Source organism: Apium graveolens, chromosome 8, assembly GCF_009905375.1.
Source record: "Apium graveolens cultivar Ventura chromosome 8, ASM990537v1, whole genome shotgun sequence".
Taxonomy (NCBI): domain Eukaryota; kingdom Viridiplantae; phylum Streptophyta; class Magnoliopsida; order Apiales; family Apiaceae; genus Apium; species Apium graveolens.
In genome coordinates this window covers 66,640,853-66,653,990 of record NC_133654.1, presented here as the reverse complement: position 1 = coordinate 66,653,990, position 13,138 = coordinate 66,640,853, and the positions used below count along the sequence as shown (strand labels likewise).

At 34.9% G+C, this 13,138-nt stretch overlaps 1 protein-coding gene across 1 annotated transcript; it reads left to right on the top strand.

Annotated features, from left to right (window-relative positions):
- The first annotated feature begins 1,917 nt into the window (after positions 1-1,917).
- LOC141677998 (ABC transporter B family member 9-like) lies at positions 1,918-7,455 on the top strand. Its single transcript, XM_074484170.1, has 12 exons — positions 1,918-2,126; positions 2,242-2,296; positions 2,415-2,590; positions 2,728-2,949; positions 3,036-3,274; positions 3,377-3,902; positions 4,124-4,397; positions 4,486-5,137; positions 5,323-5,548; positions 5,707-5,973; positions 6,075-6,338; positions 6,599-7,455. The coding sequence occupies exons 1-12, from the start codon at positions 1,923-1,925 to the stop codon at positions 7,241-7,243; spliced, it is 3,750 nt and encodes a 1,249-aa protein (XP_074340271.1). The 5' UTR covers positions 1,918-1,922; the 3' UTR covers positions 7,244-7,455.
- Positions 7,456-13,138: the final 5,683 nt, after the last annotated feature.

Sequence of the window (13,138 nt, the reverse complement as noted above, 5' to 3'; positions counted from 1 at the left end):
TAAAATAAATTATAACATTATAATATTTTTAAGAAAAAGATAAAATAATTTTTAATAATTAGATTTCTCGACTACTTAAAAGGGCTTTCTTACTTTATTTTATATGTCTTTTCTAATCTAAACCAATTTAACTGAAATATCAAAAATTATTAAAATTTTGACAATCGACATCAACAATTTACAAGTAATGTACGATTTTTAAAGTTATGAATGTTTCAATAATTTAAAATAAAAATGATTTTGTTCTTAAAACTCGACTTGTAAAATAAATTGATAAAATATATGGATGAAGAAATATGTGTAAAGTGTAAGTGTACGTATGTAATTATAAGATGAAATTAGAATTTGATCTCCATATAACTTATAAACTTATAAATTATACCCGATTAAAAAATATATATGAATTATTAGTGGACGACTCGACTCGGCTCGAGTTCGGCTTGGCTCGGCTGTTCGTGAGCAAACTCGTGTTCGGCTTGACTCGTTTATAAACGAGCCGATCGTGAACATTTTTTCGGCTCGACTCGTTTTAAAAAAAAAATTATGCTCGTCTCGGTTCTGTACGTTTGCAGCTCTAACGAATTGTAATTTTATCTATAAATATACTTCAAGAAAATTTACTGTAACTTAAAGTAAATTAAATATTGATAAATCCAGTTAAATTATAGATACATGAATTTCAATAAACTAAAAACATTCATGAATATTACTTGGCCTAAATCCATTCATGAATATTTGAATATGAATATAAATTAAGTTCATGAATATAATTAAGAACCAGATAATACATTCATGTACCCACCACCATGATGTCATGTTATCACTCGTACAATAGTTACAATTCTAAGAAAATCTTTTCTAAAAAGTGACGTCGCACTCTTAAAAAATACTACTACTTTTCAAGATACGTTATTCTTTTGAAGATATATTTGTGGATTTAAGAGTGACATAATGTTATCTATAACTTGTCGTTAAATATGTACTTTCTCTGTCCTCCATCTCCAATCATGCGTTTAGATTGTTAATTTGACCATATTTTGATCAATAATTTTAAAAAAATATTTATTATCTTAAAAATGTAAAAAAGAGATGTTAAAGGGAATTAGATATATTTCCTAAAAAAGTAACTTCTTTTTAAGTTTTTTAATTGTATAATATATGTAATTTACGGTCAAAATCGGGTAAATTTGACATAAATAGAAGATGAGGGAGAATAAACTTATAATTAGGACATTATGGCTATATTTGGAATTACTTTAAAAATTATGTTGTTAGAAAAATTATTTAATAATTTTTTTATATGTATATATTTTGATATAAAAAATTTAAAATATAGTATTTTGACGAGTTTTAATAATTAAATCAAGAAACAACGAAAATTGAAAAATAAGTTTTTTTTTCCCAAAGCATGATAACTTAATTACTCTAACAGCGCCTTAGGCTCAAAGCACTGTTTATATTTAATTTTAACAAACCTGTTGCACAAGCAATATCAAACGCTCCCTAACCCTATATCTTCTGAATAAAACATTACCCTTTAAAAAATAGTCATTTATGTTTTTTTCAGGAAACTTAAAATTTAAGAGCTGAGGTATGTAGGTTACTACAAACAACATTTTTAAAGTCACAGGGAGAGAGAGACAGAAAAGAGAGAGTTAAAGAAAGAGGGAGAGAGAGAGCTAACACATACAGAGAGGAGAGGGGGAGAGAGAGAGCTAACACATACAGAGAGGAGGGAGAGGGAGAGAGAGAGAGCTATCACACACAGGGAGGGAGAGGGAGAGAGATATATAGAGAGAGAGAGTAGAGGAAGAAGAAGGAGAAGAAGAAGAAGAAGAAGAAGAAGAAGAAGAAGAAGAAGAAGAAGAAGAAGAAGAAGAAGAAGAAGAAGAAGAAGAAGCTAGAGGCTAAGCAAATTAGAAATGACAAAAAAGAGAGATGAAAGTGTTGCATTCTACAAACTATTTGTGTTTGCAGATAGATTAGATGTGTTGTTAATGACTATTGGGTCCATTGGAGCTATTGCCAATGGAGTTTCACAGCCTCTTATGATGGTTGTAATGGGCCAAACTATCAATGCTTTTGGTAAATCAAATGGTCATGATATTACTGATGAAATTTCAAACGTAAGTGCTTATAAAGTAATTAATGTAATACTTTGTATGAACTTATTATTAGTTAGCACTAAAGATCTCAAACATCTTTATTAATAGTGCTCTCTCTCTATCTATCTTTATTCAGGTGTGCCTTATGTATGTATATTTGGCCATTGTTGCCGGCATTGCTTCAGTTCTACGTGAGTGCTCTCTCGTTTTTTCGACTTTTATGTAAACTTTCTCAATTTTGTGAGATGTTGTTTTGTTAACTACACTATATTTAGTTATCTGTTCTGAGTGTACATATCATGATCACAGAGACTTCATGTTGGATGGTATCTGCGGAGAGACAGGCTGCTCGTATACGAGGATTCTACTTGAAAACGATGTTGAGACAAGACATTGCATTCTTTGATATTGAAACAACAACCGGAGAGGTTACTGAGAGAATGTCTGGCGACATTATCCTCATCAAAGATGCCATGGGTGAGAAGGTAATGTACTATAAGAAGTGTGCACATGGCATTTATATATCATTTGAATAGTGTCCCCTCTGATATTTACAGTCAGTGGCTTGAAATATAATGTAACGGTTTTTATGTTACTCATTCAATTTGGTTATATGTAACAGGTTGGGAACTTCATTAGGCTTATATCGACATTTATTGGAGGCTTTGTGATAGCCTTTGAAAGAGGATGGCTCCTCACGCTAGTTTTGACTTCGTGCATTCCTGTTATTCTTGTGACCGGTGGATTCATAGGAAAGTTAATGGCCAAAATGTCAAGTCGGGGTCAGATTGCTTATGCCGAAGCTGGAAATGTTGTTGAACAAACCATTGGAGCCATTCGAACTGTATGCCACTCATATAAATACTTTTACAGTTTGATTGTATTTGTATTATCTGTTTTACTATTGGTTGAGTTTCCTTTTACATTCAGGTCGCGTCTTTCACTGGGGAAAAAATTGCAACTGATAAGTATGATAGCAAGATTTGTATTGCTTATACCACTACAAAGCACAACGGAATAGCCTCAGGATTAGGACTTGGAGCAGCTGTAACCAGTGTCTTCTGCACTTATGGAGTTGCCATATGGTATGGATCAAAACTTATCCTAAAAAAAGGGTATGATGGTGGAACGGTCATGAACGTTATTACATCAAGCATCGGCGGTGGCCTGTATGTTAACATATTTATTAATATTTCAGGTTGTGTACTTTAACAAAATCCTTTATTCGATCATGGCTAATATTTGCTTGTTTCTGCAATTTTTTGCACCAGTTCATTAAGCCAGACACTGCCCATTTTCAGTGCATTTTCAGCGGGGCAGGCTGCTGCCTCCAAAATGTTTCAGACGATCAAACGTAAACCAAACATTGATGCATATAAAACTAGTGGAGTTGTATTGAATGAAATTAAAGGGGCCATTGAACTCAAAGATGTGTATTTTAGTTATCCAGCAAGGCCAGATGTGCAGATATTTTCGGGTTTCTCATTGAACATTCCAAGTGGTGTTACTGCAGCGTTGGTTGGACAAAGTGGCAGTGGGAAATCAACAGTCATCAGTTTGCTGGAAAGATTTTACGATCCCAACTGTGGTCAAGTCCTTATTGATGGGGTTGATTTGAAGAAATTCCAGCTTAAATGGATAAGAGGGAACATTGGGCTTGTGAGTCAAGAACCAGTTTTGTTCGCAACTAGTATAAAATTAAATATTGCATATGGAAAGGAAAATGCTACTGAGGAGGAAGTAAGAACGGCTATTGAGCTTGCAAATGCTGCAACATTCGTCGACAAATTACCCGAGGTATGCCAAGTTCAGAAGCTCGATCTTAATCTTTTCCTCAAAATTTTAGAAACTGGCTTTCTCAATAAATACACTTTAGTAACTCGATATATTGGAATATTCTCAGTTTAGGCATTTGAATGTCTAAAATTGTATTTCCTGAGCCTGCAGCACGCCTTGCTAGTTAGCAACATGACTTATGACACCAACATGACTTATGACTGCGTCTTATATACAATCAGGGGTTGGACACAATGGTAGGTGAACATGGAACCCAGATGTCTGGTGGTCAAAAGCAAAGGATTGCAATCGCAAGAGCTATCCTGAAGAATCCGAAAATTCTTCTTCTTGATGAAGCCACAAGTGCTCTGGATGCTGAATCAGAAAGTGTCGTGCAAAATGCTCTTGAAAAGGCCATGACAAACAGAACAACTATTGTTGTTGCACACCGTCTCACAACCATCAGAACTGCAGACATGATAGCTGTCGTGCATGCTGGAAAACTTGTAGAAACAGGTGACTCATTAATCATTCGGTGTGAAACTACAAATTTATATAATCTTAAGAAACATTAATTTTAATTTTCATGTTTTCACTGTAACAGGATTTCATGATGAGTTGATTAAAGATCCAGAAGGGGCATACACTCAGCTTGTCCGGATGCAAGGTACGGTTACAAACCAGGGTGAAGAAACTAGAAATGTGGAAAAAATGGAGGAGCATTTTAATTTGGATAAAAACATCAGCAGAAGACATTCCACCAAAAGATTCACAAGCAGAGGATCTAGTCGATCTTGGTATGAAGTTTCTGATCCAGGTGTCGACCAAATCAATAAGTCTATCATGCGAGATGTTGAGAATGACAATACAAAAATAGAAACCAAAGAAAATAATAAGCGAAAAAAGGAAGTTTCTATTTTGTGGCGGTTGGCCTATCTAAACAAACCAGAGCTTCTAGTTTTGGTTCTTGGATCAGTTGCAGCATGTATTAATGGCATGATCTTCCCTTTGTTCGGTCTGTTAAACGCGAAGGCCATCAAGATATTCTTCGAACCTCCGACCAAGTTGGAGAGGGATTCCAGTTATTGGGCACTAATGTATGTTGGTCTTGGTTGCGTTACCATTGTAGTCATACCGGTTCAAAATTATTTATTTGGAGTAGCAGGCGGGAAACTAATACAAAGAATTCGCTCATTGTCATTCCAGAAGATTGTTCAGCAGGAAATCAGTTGGTTCGATGACCCTGCAAACTCGAGGTACCTATATAGAATCTTTAACTATCCGCAATTTAATATACATTGTAAAAGTCAATCAATTTTATGCAAGGCAAGCAATATTAGAAAGAAGCATTTTTACCTCTTTGAACTAACTAAACAGGTTCTTGCAAAAGTTTTAATAAACAGAACGACGATTTTTGATTGAAAATTGTTCTTGAATGCAGTGGAGCAGTTGGTGCAAGATTATCGACCGATGCTACAACAGTCCGGAGTCTTGTTGGGGACGCATTAGCGCTGGTAGTCCAAAACATTGCGACAATAGTAGCTGGAGTTGTTATAGCTTTCACTGCTAATTGGATACTGGCACTAGTAGTCCTAGCGGTACTGCCCTTGATGCTAGTGGAAGGACTCATTTTGACGAAGTTTTACAAACAGTGTGCTGATGCCAAGGTATGTAAATCCAGTTTTTTACTTGTAATCTGATGTGGTTTAAATACTTCTTGGTCCTTTTTTATTGAGTAAGCTATGCATGTCTATTCTAGAAGAAAAAATAACTCTAAAAATACTAGGAGACATGAAAGTCAAGTAAATATTTTTCTTTGGTGCAGGGGATGTATGAACAAGCCAGTCAAGTTGCAATTGATGCAGTTGGAAGCATAAGAACTGTTGCAGCGTTTTGTGCTGAAGAGAAAGTGATGGATCTGTACCAAAAGAAATGTGAATTCCCGCTGAAATCAGGAATCAGGCTTGGAATTGTTAGCGGCGTTAGTCTTGGCATTGCTTCTTCAGCTATTTTTCTGGTTAATTCTTTCATTTTCTACATTGGTTCCGTCCTGGAAAAGCATGGGAAAGTTACATTTGCTGAAATTTTCAAAGTAAAAAACAAACGCTGTTTAATGTCTGATATTATGATTTAAAGTTAATTAAGTAGCAATTTCCTTTAGCTTATAATACAACAACACTTTCTTGTTTTCAGGTTTTCTTTGCTCTTACAACAAGTGCAATGGGAGTAAGTGGGATGCTTGGCATGGTACCAGATCTGAATAGGGTCATAATTTCAGCTGCTTCTATCTTTGACATTCTTGATAGTAAACTCGAACGAGATTCCAGCAATAATGGAGGCTCAACAATAGATACTGTAAAAGGCGACCTAGAATTTCAGAATGTCAGCTTTAAGTACCCGACGCGACCTAATATTCAAATTTTCACAGATTTGTGCTTGAGTTTTCCGTCCGGAAAGGTATACTAATTAGCAGCATATCATGCTTCTTTATATTTATAACTACTGTTTATTTATCCTTAATTAAAATTAAGCTTAGATCTACAAATCCATGTACATAGCATATTGCCGTCAACAATAAGTTTATCCTCAACTAAGAAGCACAATGTACTATGTCTATGGATAGCAATAGCATGAAAAATGAGCATGGTTTCTTCTATGTATACCATGTGTATGATGATAGTTCATATTCTTTTAATCCTGGAATTGTGTTTTCACAGACTGTAGCACTTGTCGGAGAGAGTGGCAGTGGAAAATCAACAATTATTAGTCTGATTGAGAGGTTCTATGATCCTGATGGTGGTCACATTTATCTTGATGGTGTGGAACTCCAGAAATTAAACCTAAATTGGCTGAGGCAGCAGATAGGATTAGTAAGTCAAGAGCCTGTTCTGTTCAATGAAACCATCCGTAACAACATAGCCTATGGTAAGAATGGGACAGCTTCCGAGGAAGAGATTATTGCAGCAACTAGATCCGCAAATGCACATCAGTTTATATCAGCATTGCCTCAAGGGTATGACACGAATGTTGGTGAGAGAGGGGTGCAATTGTCTGGTGGACAGAAGCAACGGATAGCGATTGCAAGGGCTATCATAAAGGACCCAAGAATCCTTTTGCTTGATGAAGCGACAAGCGCACTTGACACAGAATCTGAGAGAATAGTTCAGGATGCATTGAATAGAGTTATGGTGGATAGAACAGCTGTTGTGGTGGCACATAGATTAGTTACCATCAAAGGGGCGGATATAATAGCAGTGGTGAAGAATGGTGTTATTGCTGAGAAAGGAAATCATAATTCTCTTCTGAGCATCCCTAATGGAGTGTATGCGTCCCTTGTTGCACTTCAGATGACCTCAACATAAATGTTTGATTTTTGATCTAGCATTGTGTTTAGGCTTTTAGTTGTTCTGCGACTCGTGATAAACTTATGTGAAATTCGTATTCTGCATTTCAAAAGAAAAAAAGGGGCTGTTTCTGGGGTCAAGGCATTACTCTTATTTGTGGATTGTGGCAATGGTACAAAAATTCCTCATGTTTATGGATGTACATGAATAGGAATAAGTTCAAATGAGAAATAGAGAACCGTGAAAATTATATGTTGTGCATTTTTTATGTTGCTTTTTGGAATTTGTTTAATAAAAATCTCTGTCGTATTCAAAGGGGAATTATTCTAAAGTAAAACTACAAATCAGCCACCAGTTTAAAAAACATGTATGGACTTGGCTTACTGCTGATGCTGAACCTGTAATACTTAAAGGAAACATTGCAGTACAACAATTCTATCTAAAGGAAGCATTAGCTGCAGTGACCGTTGTTAAATCCCAGTAGCAAGACGCCAAGACTGACATTCCAAAAGACTTGTTGGCTGTTGCACCGATGAGCCTTCTACTATAGTTCTGGAATATTAAATTGTAAAATGAAGGCACATTGACTTACAAGAGAGGGTAGCTGCAGTTCTTCGTGAAATTGAAACTGAGTTAAATGAAATTGCATTAACAGCATAATGTTTAAAGTTTCTGCTCCTCACATTAACTGCAACCCTATTTTTCGCTGGAAAAACAAAGTATTTTGTGGCCTAGGTATCTACCAGTTCTCAGTTCTCCTCAACTCTGCTCCTCTCCCGGTTGTCTTTAAGTAACACCAGAATGTGGCGCTTACACTTTGCGGGTGTTAGGTTCATGACTAATGTGCTCAGTTAAACAAAGAGCGTACAATAATATATAATAAAATATAAATTAGGACAACGAGAGAAGTTACTTAAAAATAAGGCACAAAAGATTGTCCTATGATATAAGGCATACTAGGACACTGTTGGAACTACTTTTCTTGTCAAATGCCTTAAATTTTGATTTAGGACATCATAGAAGGCACCTGTAGGACTTGCTCTTATGTATTTAACGTTTTGCTGTAGCAATAAAATCTTGAAATCCAAACCATCATTCAAAATTATTGGCCTGGTTGGCTTCCGTATAAAAAGCTACTTATTCACTTATAAGTCTGTAAGTACTTATCGGCGACTGTTTGTCGATCCAACTTATAAGTTGAATTTATAACTTATAAGCTGATAAGTTGAATGTTGGCCATGACGTACTTTTTCCCAACTTATTTTGATTTTTTCACTTTTTTTTTATTAACTTTAAGTTTAAAATATATGTTTTTAAATGTTTTTCTAATTTTAAATTCACAAATTAAGTTAATTTTATGTAGAAATTATTTATATTAATTTATTTAAGTAAAAAATTCTGACTTTTAAGTAAAATTATCCAAACACTTATATAAATTATAAGTATTTGTTAATTATATTGATGCAGACACATCAAAAGAAATAAAATCTGATATGATAAAGTCTGATATGCTAAAGTCTGATATGCTTAAAGTCTGATATGCTAAAGTCTGATATGCTTAACGTCTGATATGCTAAAGTCTGATATGCCAGCTCAGGTCCAGATCAGGTCGAGTGCATGACAGCTCAGCAAAAGTTAGTTACAGATTAGTGGTTCATAATGAGTCTTGTATCAAGTATATAAGTCAGTTAGTTGTACACACGTATTGTATTGTACAGTTTTCTCCATTAATAAAATGAAGTTCTTGTTTCTTTTTCACTGAAACTTTCAGGTATCAGAGCTGAATCGATCTGATATACTAATTGATTTCTTCATCTTCGTCTTTAAATAGTTGTTGTTGTTATCTTCGTTGTGATTACTTTGTAGATTTATCATTTCTTGATCAGATTTACTTTGTTTTGTTCTGATTGATAGTTACATCTCGTCATTTCTTGATCAGATTGATTGACTGATTGTTTGTGCTGAAAAACTTTTTTGTTGTTTTGTCGATAATTCTGAGTATTGATTCGTTTCTTGATCATTCATCACTGAATTAGTGATTTTACTTCTGAATTGCTTATATTTCGATCAATTTTCTCGTGTTCACCATCTGTTTGATCAAATTCCTCTTTGACAAAGTCTAATATGGATTCTTCTTCGTCTGCTGATGTGATTAATAATCATGATCCCTCGAGTGTATATTACATACATCCGTCTGATGCTTCGTCGACTCAGTTAGTTTCAGTCAAATTTTATGGTAATGACTTTAATAACTGGAAGCGTTCGATGTTACTTGTTTTATCTGCTAAAAATAAGGTTGGATTTGTGGATGGAACCATAACTATGCCTGACAGAAATTCAATTGAGTACAAATTCTGGTCAAGATGCAATGATCTTGTCATTTCTTGGATTATTTTTAATCTAGATGCTACTATTGCAAAGAGTGTGTTGTTTCTGCAAACTGCGAAAGAAATCTGGTCTGATCTTGAAGAGAGATATGGATATGCTTCAATGACTGAGGTTTATTCTCTTGAACAAAGGCTTTCTGAGATTGTGCAAGGTTCACAGAGTATGTCTGAGTTCTAAACTGCTATTAAGACTGTTTGGGATAGTATTGCAGATGCAAATCCATTGTCTCAGTGTACATGTAAATTGTGTACATGCAATTTAACTCAAAGGATTCATGATAGGCAACAAGATCAAAAACTTCTTCAATTTATGATGAAACTGAATGACTCTTTTGTTGCAGTAAGAGCCAATGTTTTGATGATGCATCCATTTCCTAATGTGTCTGCTGCATATAGAATGTTTGCACAAGAGGAGAGGCACAAGAAAATTTCTCACTTAGGAAATCAGACCGAGGTTATGGCTTTTTTGGCAAATGCTAGGAGGTTTAACAACTGTGGAGGTTCTGGAAATTTTAGGAATACACAGTTCAATGGTCAAGGAGGAGTGTCTAATGTTAGAGCTGATAATTCTGGTGGAAATAAGAGGTTTGGTGTTGGTAACAAACCAGGTTCTAATTACTATTGTATTCACTGCAAGGTTCCTGGCCACAGTTTTGAGAGGTATTTCAAGATACATGGATATCCATCTAACTTCAGACCTAAGGAAAGGGTAGTTGTAATTGCACACGGTAGTTCAGAGTTACATTTTACTGAAGAACAAAAGAGTGAGATACCTGCTAGTCACTCAGGCAATAATTCTATGGAACAATATTCTCAATTGATGGATCTACTGAATAAGCAGACTGTTGGGGAAAATTCTGCTTGTGCTGATGATCAGAATGCTGAATCTGGCAATCATACTGCGTTGCTTACAGGTAAAACTTGTCTTCTTTCTTGCTCAAGATCACATTGGTTGCTAGATAGTGGAGCAATAGCCCATATAACAAATTATTTGGAAGATTTTAGTACTTACAGAGTGATATCTGGTAGTGATAATACTATAACTATACTTGATGGTAGTGTCGTAACAGTTACACACATTGGTAATGTTTTACTTCATGAAAACATTTTACTCAAAGATGTTCTTCTGGTTCCTAGTTTTCATTTCAAACTCATATCTACACACAAGCTTTGTCTTGATCTCAAGTGTCAGTTGATATTAAATTCTGAATGTTGTTTTATTCAGGACCATTCTCTGAAAGGTCCTCCAACTCTTCTTGGTAAACTACAGAATGGTTTGTATAGTGTGGATGTGACTGGATTGAACAAGCAAAGTCCACCTATTCAAGCCTGCTTGAGCTCATCATCTGTTTCTGATTCTGCTAGTCTATGGCATATGAGGCTAAGTCACTTACCATTTTCTCAAATAAAGTTTGTGCTACCTTTTACTGATGTTAAAAATTTTACTAGTGAACATTTGTGTCAAGTTTGTCCTGTATCAAAGAAAACTAGAAATCCCTTTCCTGCTAGTAGTATTAAGACTACAACTATTTTTCAGTTGATTCATGTTGATGTTTGGGAACCCTACAAGATCAAAACTCATACTGGATGTAATCAGTTTCTCATAATTGTGGATGATTTCAGTCGTTTTACTTGGATACATCTTATTAAACATAAGTCTGATGTGTGCACTGTGCTTGAAAATTTTATCAATTATGTTAAGAATCGGTTTCATACTAATATAATGTGTGTGAGATCTGATAATGCTTTGGAGTTGACTGCTGGAAATATTAAGCAATTGTATCTCAGAGAGGGCATTATAAACCAGACCACATGTGCTTTACTCCACAACAAAATGGGGTTGTGGAGGGAAAATATAGACATCTTTTAGAAACTGCAAGGTGTTTATATGTTCAATCTCAAGTTCCTGACAAATATTGGGGTGATTGTGTGCTTTGTGCAACTTATCTGATAAATAGAATGCCCTTGAAGAGTATAGATCATGATACACCTCATCATAGGCTATATGCAAAAGTTCCAGATCTTTATCATCTCAAGAGTTTTAGTTGTCTGTGTTATATCTACACAAATAAGGTAAACAGATCTAAATTTGACAATAGAGGCTCACCTGGAGTTTTTCTTGGTTACCCAATACATACTAAGGGATATAAGGTTCTTGATTTGGTAACAAATAATGTTGTTATCTCTAGAGATGTTATCTTTTATGAAAGTCATGTTCCTTTTCATTTGCTTAAATCTTCAGAAGTAAATTCTTACAGAAAATCTATTTTTCTACCTGTCACTACTTCTACTTCATATTCAGATGTTGATTTTCCACCTAATACTCATGATACTGATTCTCATCAGCATTTTTCATTCAATAATGCTTCTTCAGATCATTTTTCTGGATCTGAGACAACAGATCTCAGTGATACTTCATCTATTATTCTTAGACAGTCATCCAGAGTGAGAAATCCTCCAACTTATATGAAAGATTATCACTGTATGGTTAGTAAGACAAGTTCTTCTCCTAAACACTGGTGCAACTTAGTTTCTAGTAATTTGTTGTCACCTCAGTTACATAGTTTTGTCAACAATGTTGTTCATATAACAGAGCCAAATTCTTATTTGGAAGCATCAGGTAATTCTTTGTGGGTAGAAGCAATGAATAAGGAGATTCAAGCTTTACAAGATAATCATACTTGGACATTAACAGATTTACCTAAGGGAAAGAAACCAATTGGTTGTAGATGGGTGTACAAGGTGAAGTTAAAATCAGATGGTTCTCTTGATAGATGTAAAGCCAGATTAGTTGCCAAAGGTTTCACACAGAAGTATGGGATAGATTATCAAGAGACATTTTCTCTTGTGGTTAAAATAAATACAGTAAGATATTTAATTGCTTTGGCTGCTCACAAGAATTGGAAGTTATTTCAGATGGATGTTAATAATGCCTTTCTGCATGGTACATTGAAAGAAGAAGTCTACATGAAGGTGCCAGAAGGTATAACCCATTCTCCTAATCAAGTCTGCAAGTTAAATAAATCTATCTATGGTCTGAAGCAAGCTTCAAGGGAGTGGAATGAAACTTTGGTAGAGGAGTTAATCAAGCAAGGTTTTAAACAGTCAAAATTGGATTACAGCTTGTTTATACTCAAGGATTCAGTTGATAATACCATTGTGGCAGTATATGTTGATGATATACTTGTCACTGGTAGTAATGTTGATAAGATAGATGCACTGAAGCATCATCTTCATGATACTTTTACTATAAAGGATTTAGGAGTAATGCATTATTTTCTTGGTATTGAAGTTTCTTATCTACATGAGGGAATTATTTTGAGCCAGAATAAGTATACAAGGGAAATTCTTTCTACCATTAATGATGTGGATTTGACAAAGAAAGCAGTTACTCATTTACCTTTAGATAATAAACTTCCAGCTGATGATGGTCCTTTGTTTGACAATGCAGAATTATATAGGTCATTAGTTGGCAAGTTGAATTTCTTAACTAATACTAGGCCTGACCTCAGTTATACTGTGCAAG

Bases quoted from the DNA above. Each gene is read 5' to 3' on its own strand.
- LOC141677998 (XM_074484170.1), top strand. From the start codon at position 1,923: ATGACAAAAAAGAGAGATGAAAGTGTTGCATTCTACAAACTATTTGTG. The intron at 2,950-3,035 runs GTATGCCACTCA...TTTTACATTCAG, and splicing joins CCATTGGAGCCATTCGAACT to GTCGCGTCTTTCACTGGGGA. The intron at 3,275-3,376 runs GTATGTTAACAT...TTTTTGCACCAG, and splicing joins TCAAGCATCGGCGGTGGCCT to TTCATTAAGCCAGACACTGC.